At 37.2% G+C, this 22339-nt stretch overlaps 1 protein-coding gene across 10 annotated transcripts in view; it reads right to left on the bottom strand.

Annotated features, from left to right (window-relative positions):
- The window catches only part of sgip1a (SH3GL interacting endocytic adaptor 1a), a 93546-nt gene that overhangs the window by 7713 nt on the left and 63494 nt on the right, over positions 1-22339 (bottom strand). For 6 of the 10 annotated variants that reach the window (XM_061975758.2, XM_061975766.2, XM_061975759.2 and 3 more), the window contains 9 exons: positions 21041-21162; positions 20643-20790; positions 14155-14214; positions 13307-13418; positions 11653-11808; positions 6114-6249; positions 5830-6032; positions 5635-5699; positions 3020-3184 (listed from right to left, as the gene is read on the bottom strand). In XM_061975758.2, the coding sequence (XP_061831742.2) occupies positions 3020-3184; positions 5635-5699; positions 5830-6032; positions 6114-6249; positions 11653-11808; positions 13307-13418; positions 14155-14214; positions 20643-20790; positions 21041-21162 (1167 nt within the window). Of the gene's footprint in view, positions 1-3019; positions 3185-5634; positions 5700-5829; positions 6033-6113; positions 6250-11652; positions 11809-13306; positions 13419-14154; positions 14215-19296; positions 19357-20642; positions 20791-21040; positions 21163-22339 lie in introns of all 10 variants that reach the window. The other 4 variants (XM_061975757.2, XM_061975760.2, XM_061975769.2 and 1 more) reach the window with 2 other exon arrangements.

Here is a 22339-nt window from a genome sequence, read left to right as displayed (position 1 = left end):
CCAGCTCCATGCAGACCTGATTGAGGACAGCCTTTTTTTTATGACGGGAGGACAACAGGGTGACAAGAACTAAATCATCCAGACTAGAGATAAATTGTATTATTATGTTTATCTTACCTAAAAATAAATATATTTATTAATTAAAAAAAAAACTAAATACATTTTTACTATATTTTGCTAAAAACATAAAAATTGATTGTATTTTTATTTTTATTTTTTCTGACTCCTTATTACATCCAGCCATAGAATTATACATTAAAATAAACATATATGAAATAATTAATTTTAAATGATCATAATAATTCATTTAAAATGACCATATTTAATTATTAAAATAATTGCTTGTTTATCAACAACTTTAGCATTTTATTCATTACATTTTGAAGCTCTCAGAAGCCAAGTTATGTTATATTCCTTAAGATTTATTTATACAAGTTAGAAGTATCAATTATCCAAACACAGTTTTCAGGATGTATATATATATATATATATATATATATATATATATATATATATGTATGAAATACTTGACTTGGTGAATTCTAGCTGTCAATATACACCTCCCCTCTTAACCACGCCCCCGCCCACAACCACGCCCCAGTCCCACCCCTGACCACGCCCCCCACACCCACCCCCCACCTCCCGAAATCGGAGGTCTCAAGGTTGGCAAGTATGACATGTATTCATATTTAAAAGGGATCTACGATAACTGTCTTTTCTGACTTGTAAATAGGGGGAATTACATCCAAATCAGAATTTTTTAATATACATGAATAATAAATATGTGTAATTGTAATGAATAGAAACACAGTGATAAATCTGTGTGGTCTTTACAAGATGATGACATAAAAACTGCATTGCATCTTGCACATGCACACTTTGTTGACTTGTGTAAAACCTAAAAAGCAAGTGTTGATAAAATACTTGCTTTAAAATGTTATATCATCATTTTGCCGGTGCAAAACTTCTTGCGCTAATAAAAAATGCATTTTTTCACGTCTTTTTTTACACAAATTACATATAGTACCAATAAGAGTACCGATGAATACCAGTATCAATAAGGAATACGGATATGGATAAAATCGATATACATATATGATAATTCTAGGGGATTTTTGGTAGGCAAGCCCTGTGCTGAACGAGACTGCTCCTGCCGGATGTTCGTTATTATTTTCGTTGCATGCCCTCCCGCTTGCTCCGTCTAAAAAATTAATACTATAAAATAAATACTCCCGTGTTTATTTGTCCACGACATTTGGGCCACTGCGAAATTGGATTAGCCGCTGAACTCCGATGGAAAAAGATGGTGACATTGCGACTTTAGAACTTGGTTTGAGGAAACACAAAAGGAGGTAGGATAAAGTATTATTTTCATCTAATCTTGGTTTTGGCATTAATAACATCAACGTGGCACATGCAGTGACATAATGGCTGTTAAAAAGAGCTTGTTTTTAAATCAGTTTTTTTTACTGATCATCTGTTTTTCATTATTTAATTGTGTTTTCCATTTTAATCATTAATATTTCTATTATTCACTCAATGCTATGTTTTTATTAAATTATTAATGTAATATTTGTATTATTTATACTTAATTTTTTATATATAATTTTATCATGTTATATAGTTGTTGTTTTTTATTTAAACGGCTTTAATTTGACTTATTCTCCAGTCTGTATGTCTTAAATGTGGCGTTTTTCCTCAAATCCTCAGTGCCATGCCATGTTTTGTTTTGGCCTTGTTATTTTTAATACTGTATATGTATCTGTGTATATGTGTGTGTGCGTGTATGAATGCGTGTGTGTATGTTTTCTTCTCTTCTTCTATTATTATTTTTTGTTTTGTCCAGCACCTTGTGTTTGCCACTTGCCTGTGTATGAAAAGTGCTATATATATATAAAGTTTGATTTAGATTTTTTGATATCTAGAGAGCCAAGTTTTTCCTGAGGTGGTACTTGGTGAAAAAATATTGAAAACCACTGATCTTGATCTTAAATTAGATCCCTTGAATCTATATTAATTGTGTTTCATTTTCAGACAGAATATATAAGCACCTACCGGTAATATGTTTATTAAACACCTTTAGAATCATGTTAACAAAACATTTTGTAAATACTATGGTGCTGTCGATAGAAACTACAGAAAGTATTTTTTTGTTGTTTTTATTAATGTTTATAAACCCATGGACTAATACCCTGAACACAAGCGGACTTTGAGGGCAAATACCAAAGGATTTAATTTAAGATAGTAGTCTTTGATGTTGTTTAGTTATTGTATACTATTGACTTTGTTTTGCTCAAACAATTGCATGTAATGAATGAAAATAAGGAATTAGTTGAAATATTGTGTTGATATTGTTACACTGTCAATGGTACTCACTATAGGTGGGGGAATTAATCGATTTTTAGATGCATCGCAATACTGACATGGAAAATTATATTATTTATTGTAATCAAAGTAATGCAGACAGTTCTAAAATTTGGCTGACTGCAGAGAGCTACCTCACCGAGAGATCCGACCAACTCCTTTACTTTTGCACACATGGTACAGTTTTGCACACAGTTTCATTAATTTAAAAAATGTGGGAATTATTTTAACTGTTTCTTATGCCAAATGATTTTTTTAAATTGCAAGTGATAAACACTAATTTAGTGAAACAAAAAGAAATGTAATACTGCATCAATATACATAAACTAAAGATGGATCAATAATCAACTTTCAATCGAATCGTAGCTCCTGAATCGTAATCATAATCGAATCGTGAGGTGCCCAAAAATTCCCACCTCTAGTACTCACCATAAATATATTGAAATATTTACAATTAATACATGTGGTCGATATTGGCCCGATTTCACTCTTGGAAGATCGTATCATAATGGGCAGAATAAAACCCTGATTGGAACATCTCTGTTAAGGTTATAGATGTTTTGCTTTGTTTAATCCAGATGATCTTTTTTTGAAAAAGCAGTAAACTAGATGAAACTGCATAAATAGCGAGACTACTTAATAATTTCATACTCACCGGCAGCAAACCTTTTCTTGATAAGTGAGAAGCGATACCCGGGCCCAGCCAGTTCAATATCACAGCCCGACAGGGTGGTGCCTTCACTGGTGAACTGCACAGCCAATGGAGCCGGTTTACTTGGGCCTTCTGTTAGCTGGAAGCGGGCTAACAAAGACCCCACACCTACAAAAATACCTGTGATTATTATTAGGCATGAGATCTATTTTTCACCATAGACAGCAAATACAATGCAGATTGCAACATTTAAAAAATGTTTCTTTATCCAATTGTGTTTAAAACAAATAAGGGCACCTTTATTAAGAAATGACAATTGAATGAGCAATAATTACGGATGATAAAAGGTGCTTTTGAGTGACTAAAGCAAGAATACCCGGATTCTTCTGAGGTATAATCACTTTGTTATGTTGTAATTATCAACATAATCTACTAGAGGCAGTGATGTTAGTTTGTCAAAAATAATACAACAACAAAAGTCATTGTACAAAATATTGGCCTGTAAACAAGAAAAAAATAGAACACAGGGATAGGTTGTATGTAGTTCTGTAATTACATAAGAGGAAAATGTCCATAATGTGTAAGAGATGCAGAGGACAACTGCCCAAAACCTTTTTATCTCTTTTAGAAAAAAAAATTTCAAATGTTTACATATAACAAAAACTAAAAAAGTTATTCGAGAGCGCAGACCTCCGCCAAGCCCCATCTCCAAAAAGTAGGGAATTCTTCAATCCAAACGAGGATCTGATCATACACAAAATGTCTTTTTTTTTTTTTTTTTAATCCCATTTTGGGCATTTCCGGAAAGTTTCATCAACGTCTATCTTGTTGGTTTTTTTTTAACAATGTTGCTAATTAACAGACAATCATGAAAACCTCAGCAAATACATAACATCCTGGCGGAGTTAATCGAAAGATAAATGAAATTGCCTTGTCTGTGTGCGTTTGTCTTTGTCTCTCGCTTTCAAACAAGCTACAAAAGTATTCACTATTGGCATCGGTGTCAGCACCCATGGGCGCGAATGGGTGCTGAAATTAAATGGAAATTAAATAAAGGGAGTGAACCCTTCAGTCAGTCATCCACTCTCTTTGTCTCTGTGGGTGGGGGCAGGGCCGCTAGTACACGCAGAGACGTTCAGCCTCGTAACGTAAACGTAAGGTAACATAGTAAAAATGATCTAGATCACCCCCAAATATGGATGGGTACACAAGTCAGTACTTTTTTAAAGGGACCTACCAAATTTTGTAGGTACTCCTGGGTATCGAGTCACGTTTGATTGATTCATTGAAACTTTTATTAGTAGATTGCACAGTACAGTACATATTCCGTACAATTGACCACTAAATGGTAACACCCGAATAAGTTTTTCAATTTGTTTAAGCGGGTCCACGTTAATCAATTCATGGTACTAATATATACTATCAGCATAATACAGTCATCACACAAGTTAATCAGAGTATATACATTGAATTATTTACATTATTTACAATCCGGGGGGTGGGATGTGGAGGGGGTTGGGGCGGGGGGGTTAGGTTTGGTTGCTATCAGCACTTCAGTCATCAACAATTATATCATCTGAGAAATGGACATTGTAACAGTGTAGGTCTGACTTTGTAGAATATGTACAGCGAGCAGTGAACATAGTGAGCTCAGAAAGCATAAGAACAAGTATATACATTTGATTATTTACATTTGATTATTAACAATCCGGGGAGGTGAGATGTGGTGGGAGGAGACGGTTAGGCTAGGGTTGTAGTTGACTGGAGGTGTTCTTTTAGTGCGGTTTTGAAGGAGGATAGAGATGCACTTTGTTTTACACCTGTTGGAAGTGCATTCCATATTAATGTGGCATAGAAGGAAAATCAAAGGGTGCCATATTTCGATAACTTAGTTGCTTGGCACGTCACGTCCGGTTGCTCAAACACTTGGTGAGGAAACAAACATTCAAGCAGCACTCAGCCAAACTGCCTCCAGATAATGTTGCAATTTTCAAAACTAACAAAGCAAGTATGCCTGATATAAATCTCTGTAACGTAAAGAAAAGTCTGCACTTTTCCAAAATGCACTAGCTTGATGCTAATTTACATTGGTTTTGCCGTATACTTGCTACCGATTAGCAATTTTGCATGGCGATTTCAACACCTTCAAATGTGGTAATAAAAACAACAACTAAGATACACGTTACAACCAAACAGCTGGTGTGAAATACGTACAATACCTACAGTATAAGCCTTTGTAGGGTGCAACATAAGACAAGACTGGATGGATGGCACATTCAGCATCATGGCAAAATCTACTATATAATACTTGCTAATAAAACTCAAAAAAGTAAGAAGACAAGATGGAACAACAACTGGACAGCACCGTTATCATTATCAGCTCAACGCTTAATGTGGCATTAAAAAAACCAAGATTTATTATTAAACAATAAACATTTATTAACACACACAAAAGTACTGAACATTTGTACCAATTCCCAAGTACCAGAAATTAACTAACTAACTGAAGGACAAAACTGACTAGCAGAGGTAACTAATGTAATTAAATGTCTTAATAATTTGACAGCTGACAAAACAACAATAAATGATTTTTTTGTCAGATAACATAATGTACAAACCTCCGTTTTCAGATTTTTGTGAGATATCTGGAATCTTCCATAAGATTCGTTGTTGCTCTGCATTCCTGTCAGGACAAAATTGCATCAGTGCAAATGGTTTATTGTCATATTTTCAAAGTCTATCAGTCTCTTGTATTTGGTTGGTGCTAAACTGTATTCAAAACGATAACAAATAAAGCACAAAGAAGTATTTACCAAGCAGCAGGGGGCAACACGGCTTGCAGTTTGGTAACGCCTCCGTCAACTGGGACAAGAAACTGGACGTTATTAAGTGCCATTGGCGTTGTCATGGCTTCGCCGTTATACTTGTAGTCTATTCTCAGGTCTGTGCTGGTGTGCTCACACCTCCAGCTCACTGCCAGGTTCAGGGGAGTGGACACGGGGCCCTGCACGGAAACCTGGTAAAGGTAAACAGAAATCAAATGTAAAATCGGGGATATTTGGTATTTCAAAGCGTTGTAAATTCTGCGTAATTTCACCTGATATTTCAGCATGTCCACATTATAGTATGTGGCTTGCGGCTTCTGTTCAGACACCTTCTTCAAATGAGCTATAAGGTTTGGCATGTTCACCCAAAAGTCCTTAGCGTCAGCCTTGGCTTGTGTTGTGGTGTCACTGGGGAGGAGTGCACACAGAACAACTAATCACATCAACAATTAATTTGCCACCAGCTTTAGGCAGAGTTTGATGCCGCAAAATATTAGGAGTGGATAGAAGTACATGCAGAATGGGAGAGTGTAAAAAAATAAAGAATATATAAAGGTGGTCGTCGGGTTATAAACGAGTTCCGGACATAAAATACAGTAATAAAAACCCTAAATACACGACAGAAATGAAATAGTAATGACAATTCTTAACTTTGTCCTTTTTATGATCTCAACCAACATCAGGAAACTCACTTGCTGCTTTCTCTTAAACCTTAAGGATATGAAAATTAGCACAAGCCTTAGGTCAGGTCTACACAAACTTGGGTACTTTGAAAATGCATACCTCTATATGTGTTTTTGCCTTTTGTCCAAACGCAACTTTTGTCCTTAAAAACTGAGACCTCGGAAAACACCAGTCAGGGTGAGAGTTAAAAAAAAAAAAATTGGCAGGTAAAACATTTTGCTTTTTGGTCTGTCATAAGAAATTTTCGACAACACCTCTGCAGCAATAGATGCTCATGCATGCGCTTTATAACACGCTACGGCGCTTGAAAAAAAACAACATTTATGTTTCCTGGGGTCTGTTTACATGTGCGCTGATTTTTTAAAGATAATGTACATGTCATTGGTCATCTAATATAGGGGTCCCCCAAACTTTTTTGCACCAGGGACCGGTTTAATGTAGGCATTATTTCCACGTGTGGCAGATACATACAGCAAAAATAAGTGAATGAAAAATACAACTCACCATAATGCTGAGTGAGTGGAAGCCCTGGGCTTCTTTCATTGCGATAATATGGTCCCTGGCAGGTTAATGGTATATACTGTGCCTTTGAAAGAACTTCTAAAAAGTTGATAAACATATAATTTAGACCCAAAGATCGCAAGAAAGACGCAAAAAACACGCTTTTTTGCGCCCACGTTTTTTTTCTTAACCTATGTGAGGATTCTGATGAATTCTTCAAGCAAACGGGAATATATACACATTCCATCAGTTGGCATACCAGTGACAGCAGACATTGTACAGTAAGTGATTGTTTCATTATGTGCATATTTAGCATCGTGTTTCACACTACTGCTAGCTTAGTGAACGCCCACGGGGCCAAATGTAACGATGCCGGTGGGCTTGCACGAGACAATGACACACGTTTAATTTCAATAAGCAACCTGGCCATACATACACAATTTAAATACCTAGGGGTCTGACAAGCAGCAAATTGTCACCATCTTGTGGACAATGTGAGAAACTCAGGTCAGTGACCATGACGTGTACTTTCTTGACATTACAAGCAGAGCATTTCACTTATATGACCCAATCCAAACAACTTTTCCTAATCATGGTGCAGAAAAAAAAAATTCAACCAGCACAAAAAGTCAACACACCTGGTCACACATTACAGCCTGCTCACTGAACGTTCGAAACTACAGCCATTAAATACATTGCAAGACATGATAGGAAAAATGCAAAACACTTTCTCCACACGTATCTATGTTTGACTTTTAGCTGCTTAAAAGTTCTGATTGATTGCAAAGCTTTAAAGAAGTCGTTACGGAAGTAAACAAGGTATGAGTTGAACTTTCACATATTCAAAAATATTCAAATATAAACATTATTAATTATATATCAATTATATTATCATAATATGTAAACACCCATACACTCATACATATATATACATAAATATATATATATATATATATATATACCAGAGGTGGGACCAAGTCATTGTTTTGCAAGTCACAAGTAAGTCTCAAGTCTTTGCCCTCAAGTCCGAGTCAAGTCCCGAGTCAAGACAGGCAAGCCCCGAGTCAAGTCCAAAGTCAAGACTGGAAAGTCTCAAGTCAAGTCCTAAGTCCTGCATTTTGAGTTTCGAGTCCTTTCAAGTCCTTTTAACCACAGACTAATATATTAACACAGATTGTGTATGCTTTTCAAACGCTGTATTTATTTATTAAAACAAGTGCATTTTAAATTGCAGGAAAGAAAATTGTGCTGACATTGCACTTTATAATAGCACTATTAACCAGTCATTTTAAACATTAACTCATTCCTTTACAGAACAAACACATTGAAAAATAAAGTGCAAATGTACTTATTTGTACAAAAGTGTTAACATTGAAAAAACATGACATATACGTGAACATAACAAAAAAGTTGTACTTTTTATATGTCAGGGCCCTATATGCTGCATTGCATTTGCAAAAGACCAAATTAGCCAAGAGTCTGTCAGTCATTTGTGCACGATGGGGGCGTAGTATGATGCCACCATGGCTGAAAACTCGCTCCACTGGAGCACTGGAGGCAGGCACTGCCAAGACTCTCATGGCCACTCGGAACAGTGAAGGAAGAGTCTTCATGTTCAATGCCCAGAACAAAAGGGGGGAGAGAGTTGTTTTGGGTTGGTGCACTACTTGTAAGTGTATCTTGTGTTTTTTATGTTGATTTAATTAAAAAAAGAAAAAAAAAAAAATTATTTCTTGTGCGGCCCGATACCAATCGATCCACGGACCAGTACCGGGCCGCGGCCCGGTGGTTGGGGACCACTGAGGTAAACAACCAACAGTATGTCAGAAAGCTAGCTAAAACGGTACACATATTCATAATATAGTATACATTTTAACTGACCTTTATTTTACTATTTTTGTCTTTTTTTAGGTGGCTAAAATACGCGGTGCTGCTGACCGCCGTCTAACGTTACGTGTGATATATTGACTAACGTAACTCTGCTTGAAAAAAATCACTGAACAAAAAGTATGAATAAGGTAGTGAACTGCAACAGATTCCCGTGTTTGCAATAACGTTATAACGTTAGCAGTGAGTTTACAGCCTCACTGATTTAACTACACAGCAAATAAAAGTCACGTTACTTAGCCAATAAACGTTATCTTACATTCAAAACTTACCGTTCTTTGTGCAACTTCAAATGCCGGACGAAGTTGGAAGTTGTTGCCTCTCCATCATTAATTTTCAAACCGCATGTGTTGCATACTGCAAACCGTTTTGTATTGGCCACCTCGTAATTTTTATACCCAAACAAAATTATTTTAGGTATCATTTTTTGTTCACTGGCATGTGGTTTGGACATGTCTTCTTCGTTGGTTGTCCTGCAATTTGATTGGATGAATGCTGTGTGATGAAAACAAAGTAGATCTAATTTGATTGGCTGTTGTACTGAGACCACACCAGCTGACACACGCAACGCTGATAGACAAGTACACAATGAAAAATACGGAGCGCTCCCGAATAACTTTTTCATCTTTGGGTTTTGGGGAAAGTAGCAAGTCATGTCAAGTCATGTCAATTCAAAAGGCTCAAGTCCAAGTGAAGTCACAAGTCATTGATGTTAAAGTCTAAGTCGAGTTGCAAGTCTTTTTACATTTTGTCAAGTCGAGTCTAAAGTCATCAAATTCATGACTCGAGTCTGACTCGAGTCCAAGTCATGTGACTCGAGTCCACACCTCTGATATATACACACTTACATACATACACACCCATACACTCATACATACTTATATATACACACTTACATACATACACACCCATACACTCATATATATATATATATATATATATATATATATATATATATATATATATATACACACTTACATACATACACATATATATGTACACATACGTCATACTTGCTAACCTTGAGACCTCCGAATTCGGGAGATTGGGGGAGGGGGTGTATATTGTAGCGTCCCGGAAGAGTTAGTGCTGCAAGGGTTTCTCGGTACTTGTTCTGTTGTGATTATGTTGTGTTACGGTGCGGATGTTCTCCCAAAATGTGTTTGTCATTCTTGTTTGGTGTGGGTTCACAGTGTGGCGCATATTTTAACAGTGTTAATGTTGTTTATACGGCCACCCTCAGTGTGACCTGTATGGCTGTTGATCAAGTATGAATTGCATTCACTTACGTGTGTATAAAAGCCGCATATGTCATGTGGCTGGGCCGGCACGCTGCTAGTATGGAGGAAAAGCAGACGTGAAAGTAGGTTGTAGAGGACGCGAAAGACAGTGCCACGCCCCCAATATTGTTGTCCGGGTGGAAATCGGGAGAAATTCAGGAGAAAGGTTGCCCCGGGAGATTTTCGGGAGGGGCACTGAAATTTGGGAGTCTCCCGGGAAAATCAGAAGGGTTGGCAAGTATGACATACGTACATACAGACACATGCATGCAGTCGGCTTTTGGCCCTGGCCAAATTTTTTTAGCCCAAATGCGGCCACCCAGTCAAAAAGTTTGGACACCCCGGTTTAGTGTTTAACTAAGGCTAGATGTGCTTAGCACCCAGCATTCCTTCTCTTTATATTCAGGCTAAAACAAAATTACGTTCTGGATAATCACTTGTCTCAAAGTAATCGTTGTTGGCGAAGTCTGCCATGATTATTTGTGGTAGTTGTTGACAGAAAAAGGCAATCATTGCTGTTGTTGAATATGCCTGTTATTACATTACATTACAGGTTTTTTCGAGGGCAGAAACGATTGTATCCCCATTACCTGCATTGTTAACCGTCTTTTGCAAGCAGTTTTTTACTGCATAGAATGAACAGAAAACAGAAAGACATGTGGTTCTTGTCTCACATAAAGATTGTAAATGATAGGCAACAATTCCAAATAAAAAGTGCAGTTTTTGTCTTTAACATGCTCTCCGATACAATTGTTAATCTTAATGATTGTCGGAACAGTTGAGCGGTTGAGACAAAAGTGTGGCCAATACTGGTAGGTGGTTCTCCTCTCAGAGCATTTTATGATGTTTATTTTCACTTTCATGGTAATGGATTTCCTTTTCTTTGGTCCATTTACACCAGAAGGGAGATATACTTAAGTGAAGTGCAAAAAGATAACTAAAAAGCAATGTTATCCTTATGAAGCACATTTTGTATTCTTCCACCAAGTGCGCTGTAAGTAGTTATTGTATTCATGGACCAAAATTCAATGTTTACTGAATTTATGGAAGCTCGTTCTGACCCACAAACCGTCATAAAACGAGGACCACCTATATACTGTTGCATATCAGATTGTTGGGTGGAAGGAAATTAAAAAATACATCATACAAAAAAAAATGATTAGAATTATGATTTGGAAAATTATGCATATGACAAAAAACAGACTATTATTTACAAACGACTCAAGTGCAGTAGTTGAATTAGGCATCCAAGAAGACTTCTTGATTGTATAATACAAAATGTGTCATGCTTTTTACTACACATGCATAAAAACACATCACAAAACAAATTAATTAGGTATATCAGTTTAGTAAGAGTTTATCAACATGTATGGTGAGGCAGACTAAAAGAAAACCCTTCTACACTCTGCATTCAATACATTTAGGGTTGATTACATGTCAAAGTGCACTGTGTCATTACCAGCAGAGCAGCTGGGGGTTAGGCAGCACATGCTCCAGTCGACTGTAGTTGGTTATGCTGAAGGTTAGCACAGCGGGGGACGGGTTATTGGCAAAGTGCCGTGTGATTCCCGCTGGAAACGACAAAACCATCTCACCTATGATCTTCACAACACATCTGAGAGGGGGAAAGGTGTGAATAAAAAAAGTGCATCAGAAAGAGACAATACACAATACAGATATGAGAGTATAAGAGTTTAAAGCAAGAATATACTGTACAGTATTTATATATATATATTTTTTAGTAATGCATTTACAGATGTTTCTATGTAGTTGTTACACACAAATACCTCCTTCAATCCATGTAGAAGCTTAAGGTTGACTGTACACACTTACTCCTAGAATCCAAAAAGGACCCGCTCATAAGTGTGATAAATCAGCAATAATTGTATTAGATTTTTTTTTAACTTTCAATGCTTAAAATCTTTTAACAACTTCAGATTAACAAAAAAATAAATAAAAAATTCTAATTAAAATAAATATATAAACCAATACAATGGGGAAATGCAAAATAAGCATTATTTCTTTAAAAAGAAAAAAAAGAAAAAAGTTGCAGAGTGAAATATTTGAGGTTTGGTAGTTACAGCTCTGAATACGTCAATAATTCATGAAAATTATTTTGATAAAATAGAAAAATATATTTTTTTACAGTGCCTACTGAGCTACAGTGAGAGAGAAACCAGGCAGGAATTGGTTGAGTTTATTAAGTTCACACACGTATTTCATAAATATCTGCCATGTTATATACAACCGTTCATTTTAATTGCATTTTAGTGATTTAATGGCAGTTAAACTCATTCGCACAAGCTCTGAGAAATATGCTCTTTGCCACTGGATTTAAAGTCACAGTCGGACATTAACCTTTTCTCCACAAAACTGAATAAGTGGCTTAAGGAAAATCAGAAGTGTGAGCACTAGAACTGGGTGTAGTATGGACAAATGGGGCCAATTATTTTCAATGTGTTTTTATATCTGTACTTGTCCTAACCCTTTTGTATGTGTTTTACACTTTTCTCAACTTTTTTTTTTAAAACCTAACCAGGGACAAGGGTTGCAAATTAGCCTGTGGCTAGAAGTCTTATGTACTTTGACATCGGTTACCTGTGGGTAGCAATGTTTAATTGTACTGTCCCTGTCAAATAAATACACAAATAAAATAAATAAATGATTTATGGTTTACTGGCGCTATCCGGTGGTTAAGGGGCGCAATTACAACCAAACCATATTTTCTTGTTTTTCCTTATCGGCAAGAATGTGATTTATTCAATTTTTTTGGAAAACACATTGTAATACACCATGATTACGATATGTTTAAAATAACAGTTAAAAATTGAGTCAATTGGGCCAAAATAGGTCTTAAGAGAAAGAGTGCATACTTGTTTATATTCTATTCTAACAATGTTGCAATAAAAACACAATGCAATTTTATAAAAAACAAAAAAAAACAAAAGAAAAAAAATTGTAAAAAAATCGTTGGTGAAATTTCAACCCGCTAACCATCAAACTGAACAATCACATCACATAAGGAACACAGGTCATGCCCGTGTTGGGACCTACGGTTTCACAAGGGTTAAACTAAACGTTTAAAAAGGACACATAACTTTTGATTGACCTACTTGTTGGGGTCGGCCCCTTTAAAGAAGGCATTGACCGTCTCGGTGAATGCAGCAGCCACAGGCAGTGTGTCCTGAGCCCCCATGGTGAGAGGACTTGGCCCTCTTGAGCAACCTGACGTGACACACACACACATATTGAAATACTAACATCTGTGTATATTTGCTTTGTTTTCCCTTTCTTTAAATACTGCCATATACATTAGCTTATGCCGCAAAGTAAACCTTTTTTTTTTTTAAACAAATTTAAACATTATGAATGAAAGGATGGGCAAACATGTAAAGACCAAGTACTGTTTGTAATGAAGTTTATGTGTATGCTGTACCCATTTCTCTCTGCTCTTCGACTGTGAATCTGTGAAGTTGAATATTATCATAAACACTTACTCTCACAGTCATAAGGTATTCATATGTTTCGACATTTTCATTGGAAAAGCAAGCATAGATTAGAGAAGAGGCTGTCATAGAGATGTGCAAGCTTTTTGTTTTGGTTAAAGCTGAAATATGTTGTTGCAAAAGTGCAAAGATGAACCAAAAAAGTCAACAAACGAAAAGAAGAAGGTGGAAGATGTTCAGTAAAATGTACAACGAATGATGATCCTTGAGGGAGTGCGGTAAAAACAAGGATGAACAGGAAGACAAGATTGGAAAAACGAGGCCACAGCGTAGTTGATCGAACACGATGGTCGACAGCCAGATGTTAGTATGGTTATGATGGGGGGATTTTTAAAGGAACAGGAAGAAGGCAGAGAAGGGAGGACAGAGGGGGCAGGGCAGGAGCCAAGCTTGCACGGATGAGCCTCAAAGAGTGTGTAAACACTACAGTTTGCCTTGTTGCAGATACAACTTACCTTCAAAGGTTAAATAAAACTTCCCTCTGTCAAACCATACAAGGGATGGCTGGTCATTCTCTGTGTGGGGGAGTCAAGGGGTGGGGATTGAAGGACAGAAGTGGGGATGGGACGGAGGGTGGCAGAGGAGGGGGATGAACAGGAAGGAAGGAGTTGACGGAGGTGGGTGAGAGAGGGAGGAGAGAAGGATAGTAGCGTGAGTCTTACATGACAGGTCTGTCACGTCACTGTGAGGTGAAACAGAGGTGGAGGGGCGAGAGAGGACCACGGCAAGCCCGGACACAGTTATGATCGAACATGTGACAATATGGGTGTAGACAACGGTTTTGCTAGATGTCTGCTGAGTGCCGTCACTATGCAGTGCAAATGTGTATATCTTGTAGTCTGGGCTGATTTCTGACCATGATCTTTTTTCCTAAACTGCACATTTGGTATTGGTTCTGAAGTATTAAATGTTGCCACTATAGCAGGCCACTCTTTTCTTAACGCACAGTTCATGCAATGCACCAGGCGTGTGCAAAATTCCGAATTGAATTGAGAATGTCTCTCAAATTCCTAATCAATACCATGCATTTGAATTGAGGTTGAAAACAGGAAGTGTAATTACAATTCAAATTGAAGCAAGCACAAATGCAATTCCACGAAACTGATAATTTTAGCGTATTCCAGAACCATGCTTTAAAGTATATTCCATACATGACTGTTTCACATATTTTAAAGTGTTTCTAATTTTGCAAGCTGAATGAGTCCAAACAAAGCATTGGATAATTAAGTGTTGTGTGGTTTGAAACATTTAGGAAGCATCCACAGCATTGTTGACACTTCCCCTTCCCACTCTCTTTCGTTGCACGCCAAGAAATTTAACCGACAATGTAAAGTGGAATTAATTTTTTATTCCTAATCATTGTAGCGACCTGGCTGTTAAAAGTTAAGCAGCTTTGTGGTTTCAAACAGAGTGCACCACAGGGCTAGTGATAGTGTGTGTGCACCTAGGCAGGGTGGCTGCACATGAGGATAGTTCAGCTATACTGTAGTTGTTTTTTTCTTTACTTTATTATTAAATATAAAACTGATCCATTTGTGTTTGATATACAGTACTGTATAGTGATTTATATTGTGTTCAAAGTGAACAAACTTTCACTAAAACATGGACTTTTGTCGAGGCTGGATGCCATTTTTCATGTTTCTACTGTTTCTAATGGAGAAATTTGCTTCAAGGTACAAACGTTTCTATTCATGGACCCTGTTCAAGTATCAAATTGGTTTGGAAACCAAGGTTCCACTGTTTCTTCTGTAATATATATAATCAAATCGATGTATTTGAAAATTCAAATAATTGAAAATGGTGGAAAAATACACAATTTCTCCAAACATTTTAATTGATCAAACTATTCAAAATGAAGGACATTTGTGTTCAAGTTGAGTGTTTTGTTAAGTGTTTTAGCATTTAAAGGGGCTGTTTGCAACATTTACACAGATGCCCATAGGGCAAGAACTTTCCAATGTATTTAAAGTGGTATATCCCGCCCTCTTATGGCTTCTCGGATGTAAGGATATAACTACATACATACGTAACACATGCACGGGCATTAGCTTTGGGTGTTGTCAGCCAATAATAGCGATTTGAATAGTTAGTGTTAGCCGTCATTGAATGTGTATATTCTATCATAACAACATGACTGCAATTTGTTTGTTGCTTCTCTTGGACTGCTTTTGTTTGTGTGCACGGGCACCCTACGTACGTGTTGACAAGACAAGGTCAGTAACCACAAAAATGTTGTATTACAAAAACTAATCAATTGTTAAAAATATAGACAGTTTTAAAACAAATGTTTCCTGTTAAACCACTAATGGTAACATGAGTTTGACAATGGTATTTTTGTTTGTTTTGAAAAATCTAACTGTGGGCAAGTTATAAACAGACCTTTTATGCCAAAATATTTGTTAAACATGATAGTTGGCTATGGGCAATTCTCTGAATTGCAATTAAGTTAATTTCACTTCCTGTAATTGCAATCCAACATATTTTTGGGTGGGGTGAAACCAATTCCATCCATCCATTTACTACCGCTTGTCCCTTACGGGCTCATATGAGTGATGGAGCCTATCCCAGCTGCACTCGGTCGGAAGGCGGGGTACACCCTAGACAAGTCGCCACCTCATGGCAGGGCCAACACAGATAGACAAACAACATTCACACACTAGGGACAATTTAGTGTTGCCAATCATCCTATCAGGTGGGAGGAAGCCCGAGTAAACGGAGAGAACCCGCAATTCTTCATCCATCCATCCATTTTCTACCGCTTATTCCCTTCGGGGTCGCGGGGGGCGCTGGAGCCTATCTCAGCTACAATCGGGCGGAAGGCGGGGTACACCCTAGACAAGTCGCCATCTCATCGCAGGGCCAACACAGATAGACAGACAACATTCACACTCACATCCACACACTAGGGCCAATTTAGTGTTGCCAATCAACTTATCCCCAGGTGCATGTCTTTGGAGGTGGGAGGAAGCCGGAGTACCCGGAGGGAACCCACGCAGTCACGGGGAGGACATGCAAACTCCACACAGAAAGATCCCGAGCCCGGGATTGAACCCAAGACTACTCAGGACCTTCAAATTAATTGAATTTCCCACAAGCCGGATATGCACATATGCTGCACTGATCTATTAATACTAATCAAACAATAATCAGAGTTTTAAGCAAACCACATTTCCCACATTTTTTTACCATTATAAAATGGATAGTGGCTAACTGCACTGTTCACAGACTTCCTGCAGGAGGCAGACGTTAGCATTGTGCAGGAAAAAAGTGGACTGGTTAATGGAGGCATGTCATATTAAAGAGGCTGAGTTTCAGCAAGTGAATTCATATTTTAGTTTAACTGCGCCAGATTTAAATACTTGTACGCTGAAATGACTGAAGAAAAAGTATATTCTTTTGCTTGTGTGATTGAGATGAAAAACTAGGTGGGATGTCAGATCCTCATGAAGATAGGAACAATGACAGGTGTTCAGATGGCAAGAGACGGGCAATGGGCTGTATTTCTCTGGAGAGCGTACAAGTGACAGGTGTGAAAGGCAGGTGTCAGGGTTCAAGTGTAGGAGGAACTGGCAGCTCTCACGGCTGGATTTGTTGAGTATGTCATGTTCAACGAGGATAGGAAGGGGATGGCAGGAATACCAAATTCCCTTCCTTCCGAATTCTGTTTATTCTCATTCCAAACTTCAAACATCTCTAAAACCTGCACTCATCTGACAGTATGCATGCATGTGTTTGATAGTAAAAAAAATTATATTTATCTTTAGGCCCTACAGATAAGGAGCATTTCAGACATTTGTGAACAAAGAACACAGACACTGTGCGGCACAGACTCAAGAAAGATATTGTTTTTGATTGGATGCACAGCACTCAATGAACACAGTTCAATATGTGTTGCTTGGAAAAAAGATAGGTAGTTTCCATGGTGACATGGTGAGACAGCAACTGGTACACAGTCATAAAACAGAGAGAAGAGGCTCAACAGTCATATGAGGAAGACACCCAACCTGGGTGATAAATGGTATGCAGGATGAAGATTTATGTGCCAACATAGCTTTCTATGTTATGACAAATATTTTACTATTCAAGTGTTTGACAGTGATGGGGGGAAATGAGTAAATATCTGCAAAAAGTGCAGGAAAAAAAAAGAGTGAAAAGGAGTGATAGTCAGGCTATCCTAAAAGCAATGGGCAATGAGTGTGTAAAAAATTGTGTGATGACAAAAAGAATACAATGAAGGCAATTGTGTGACGTACATTTGTGAGCCAAACCTTAGTAAGTCTAGTCAAATACAGTAGGTATTGGGGCAATGTCACAACTTTTTGTTCATGCAATAAATTACAATGTTGCAAATTGAAAATAAAATAGCATTGGGTGAAATGTCAGCAGCGAGCTACAATGCACGCAAATCTCTATATTGCACTGCTTCTGTCATTTTAGTTGATTTTTGGAACATATCTGGTTGAATTGTGAATGTTAAGATGCAATCATGTTCACTAATGCTGCCAAGTAGCAACACATCAATCCACTTATCACTGTACCACAGTGACAGCAAAATATATATATTTTGAGACCCTTTTGCATTTGGACATGCAGATACATCCTAACTGTACCAAACTGTACTGCTTGGTGGACATAAGTACAAATCAGACTGCACTCACCCTTATAACAATCACAGCCCCTAGATGGCATACTGTATGTGCATATAATGGTGTATAAGAACACACAGGTATATACTATGATGTACTAACCAGTGTTGAATTTCAGTGTTTCCCATTCATTATTTTAGCATTTAAATGTTGACTCCCACAAATATATTGGCGCTACCTCATTCATAAACACACTATAACTCCCCTTTTGTGCCCGGGAACAAGAAGACGAAACAGGAAGGATCAGTTTTGCCAACTTCGCGACTTAGTTGCTATATTCAGCGTTTTGCCCAAACAGTGAAAAAGCCTGCGTTTATCCACTTATTTAACAGTTTTAGTGACACACTGAGAGCCTTCTCAATGTTGGAGTTTATCATAGATTTGCATACCCTGTACAATGCTGCATTTTTGTTTACATAAATATTTAATTAAAAACAGAATATTTAAGTTCAAACTTAATTGATCTCAATACTGAAGTTTATTCATTTGCATGTCATGTGAAATGTTACATTTTTGTTTACAGAAGTATTTTATTCAAGAGAGAAGTTTTGTCTCCCAGAGCAGGCTCTTAATTCATTTTTTTAACAATTAGTTCATACAAAGTGCAACTGATATTTGTTCTAAAGACAACTTCAGACAGGTCTGATTTGAAAGCAATTTCTCAAAATGGTTGTTTCGCTTTTTATGTTTTTTTACTCTCTTTTTGCAAACGCATCATAGCCAATTATGCAAATTTTAAGGATATGTCATTACGACCCCACCTTCCCCCCGCAACACACCATGCCTCAACTAGATTACCGTTCTGTGGGAAACACTGAATTTGTCCCATTACCTACATATATTTGACTGACATTCACAGAGGAAAAAACAATAAATGCCCTTTACTTTGTCATATATGCACTTAAGGTAAAAAGTATAAAAGTCACCCTTCGAAGAAGATCTCTACTATACCTGCAAATGAATCAAAATGTCTCCCAAAAGAAGGCAGCTTGTCTACATAAGCATCATCTTCTGACATGCCAAAGGACAAATAAAAACATGGGGTAGCACAAAAGAGAACAAATCAAACCAATGGAACAGCATGTATAAAAATGTAAAATAAACATTTATACAACACAAATGATGACCACAATGATATCACACCATTTAAAAATACAGTAATATTTTTGTTATCTTAAACTATTGTAGTTAAGTAAATTATCCCTGTCAATTTAATCAAGAACATAAATTTAAATCTGATCAACAGCACATCAAAATATTTTAACTGCTGCTGCCTTGCTCCATGTGCGTATATTATACGACAATCGACGTTACCGACTATCCCCTCTGCCCTGCATTACTGTGATATTAGTGCATGCAGTTTGACACATTGATTCATCATTAGAAGGCTTGCAAAGTATTCAGGCACTTTATAACTTTAACATTTATCACCTCCCACTTATGCATGTGTTTCTATTAATATGAATAGCAACAACTCTAACAACTGTTAAGTACTTATTTAGCATATATTGTTTTCCTTATTCTATTGTGTATTGTAACTCAGTGTTTCTTAACCATTGATGGGCCGCGAGCGCCCCCTACAAGGTCACCAAAAAAGATCTGCTTCTCAGCTACGGTCTGTATGGGCAGTAATGACAATTTCAAACAAAATCTGGAGCTACAGTCCATCAATCCATCTATTTTCTATGGTGGACCTAAAGTGATAGCGCAAAAATTATGACTTGAATGGTGAAGCTGTATTTTCATTTGCACTTTAATCATATGGACAGTTTATTTAAGAAACATATACATTAGTATTTATTACTAATTTAGTTTGAATTTATTTAATTTAGCACAGTGTAATTTTATGTAGATTTGTTTTTCATCAGTTTTTATGAGTATCTTTTTTTTTTTTTTTTTTACTTTTATTTGGTTAGTTTTTATTTTTGTAATTAGCCTGGTCTAAGCCTTGATAGTAATATTTGTGATTAATGCATGGTTTCATATCATTTGACAAGGTTTATCCTGCTAAATTGTAAGTATGTTAGATATAATTATTGTATACGATTAAAATCAAGAGCAAGATCACTAATTCAGTGTTAATATTTGAGTGGGCACTGGGCCCCTGTGTAGTGGAAAAGTTGGACCCCAAGGTCAAAAAGGTTAAGAACCCCAATTGTAAGTAATGTTTAAAATGACCTAACTCATTAATGTTGTTTTTAATGAGGGGGTGAACAAACTAAAGTGATGTTAAAAGTAAATAATATGCTACATTTATTCCTAAACTATAATAGTGATAATAATAATAATGTACAAACCTGACACAGAGAGGTCTTTACTGACAGTGGGAGTGGTGGCAGCACTGAGGGAGTTGGTTGAGGAAATGGAGGAGGTGCTCTCTGCGCGTGCCAAAGGAGCAACAGGAGGTGGGCTGGCCGCATGGATTGGTGGACTAAATGGCCGATTCTGAACAAACAAAAACAAGTTATCAAACGTAAAAGATAAGCTATCTAAAGATGCATTGCAGAGCCAGGAAAACATTTCTTTTAAATTAATTCTTCAAAAGCACTCGCTCCATCTCTAGCAACTATGTTTTTATAGTAATTGTAATTTCCTCACTGTTGGAAGACGCACACCGAATGCCTCTGTTTTTTAGAGACTGGCAATGAATCTGTGTCCTGCATTAACTGGTGGTGTGCTATAAAATATTACTTACAATATCTCCTGCAGTTGGTTTTCCAGGAGGAAGTTTGGGTCTTGAAGGGGGACGGGGCGGAGGAGCAGGCGGCGTGGGGTTGACTGTTGAAGGAGTAGAAGGCCGTACAGGAGAAGAAGAACCTAGAAAACATACCATGACATAATCATACTAATATATTATTAGGGACGTGCCGATCGACATTTTTGTCCTGATCTGATATATTGGCCTCAGATCCAATCCAATTTCGAGTACCGATCCGATACTTTGACAATAAATTGTAGACCTGGAAACAAAAGTAACAAAAGTAGACTCAAAAACATATTTTTTATAAATGTATCTTATTAAAATTTTCTAATTTGCTCGTTTTTTTGTAAATCATGTGATATATTCATTTTGTGGTATGTTACATACTTTTTATTTTAAAAAATCAGGTGCACAATAAATAAACAAAATAAAAAACAAGTATTTGCTCCTGGTTTTTGCCTTCAAAGCCTTCCTGTATCCATTGACTTAACTTTCCGAGTTTGTAAACAATAACAAAAAGACCCCATCCATCCATCCATTTTCTACTGCTTATTCCCTTTTTGGGGTCGCGGGGGGCGCTGGAGCCTATCTCAGCTACAATCGGGCGGAAGGCGGGGTACACCCTGGACAAGTCGCCAACTCATCGCAGGGCCAACACAGATAGACAGACAACATTCACACTCACATTCACACACTAGGGCCAATTTAGTGTTGCCAATCCACCTATCCCCAGGTGCATGTCTTTGGAAGTGGGAGGAAGCCGGAGTACCCGGAGGGAACCCACGCAGTCACGGGGAGAACATGCAAACTCCACACAGAAAGATCCCGAGCCCGGGATTGAACCCAAGACTACTCAGGACCTTCGTATTGTGAGGCAGATGCACTAACCCCTCTGCCACCGTGACGCCTACCAAAAAAGACCCCATTTTTTTTTAAATAATAAGAACAAAAAAAACAAAAAAAAGCTAAATATCGATGTAATCACGTTAGTATTGTTTATATATTGATACCATACGAGGTGTCGATAGTATCAACATCTGGATCAATCACCATAATTTACATTAAAGCTTTAGCGGTTAGCTTCTTGTGTCGTCCTTCTCAGTGTGCGTGTGTAGCATGCCCAGTCATTCATTTTCCTCTAGTCTCCCACTAGAAGAAATTGATCTTTTTTTTTCTGCAATAATTGTGAGGATTAATATTTTAGAAGCGGCTTCGAGACAACGTTCTAATTAAAGCTTATCAGCCAATCGCAGATCATTTAAAACAAGGCAAATATCGACCTCGATCCGATAC

Source organism: Nerophis lumbriciformis, linkage group LG14 (genome assembly GCF_033978685.3).
Source record: "Nerophis lumbriciformis linkage group LG14, RoL_Nlum_v2.1, whole genome shotgun sequence".
Classification (NCBI taxonomy): Eukaryota; Metazoa; Chordata; class Actinopteri; order Syngnathiformes; family Syngnathidae; genus Nerophis; species Nerophis lumbriciformis.
This window is presented reverse-complemented; position numbering and strand designations above follow the sequence as displayed.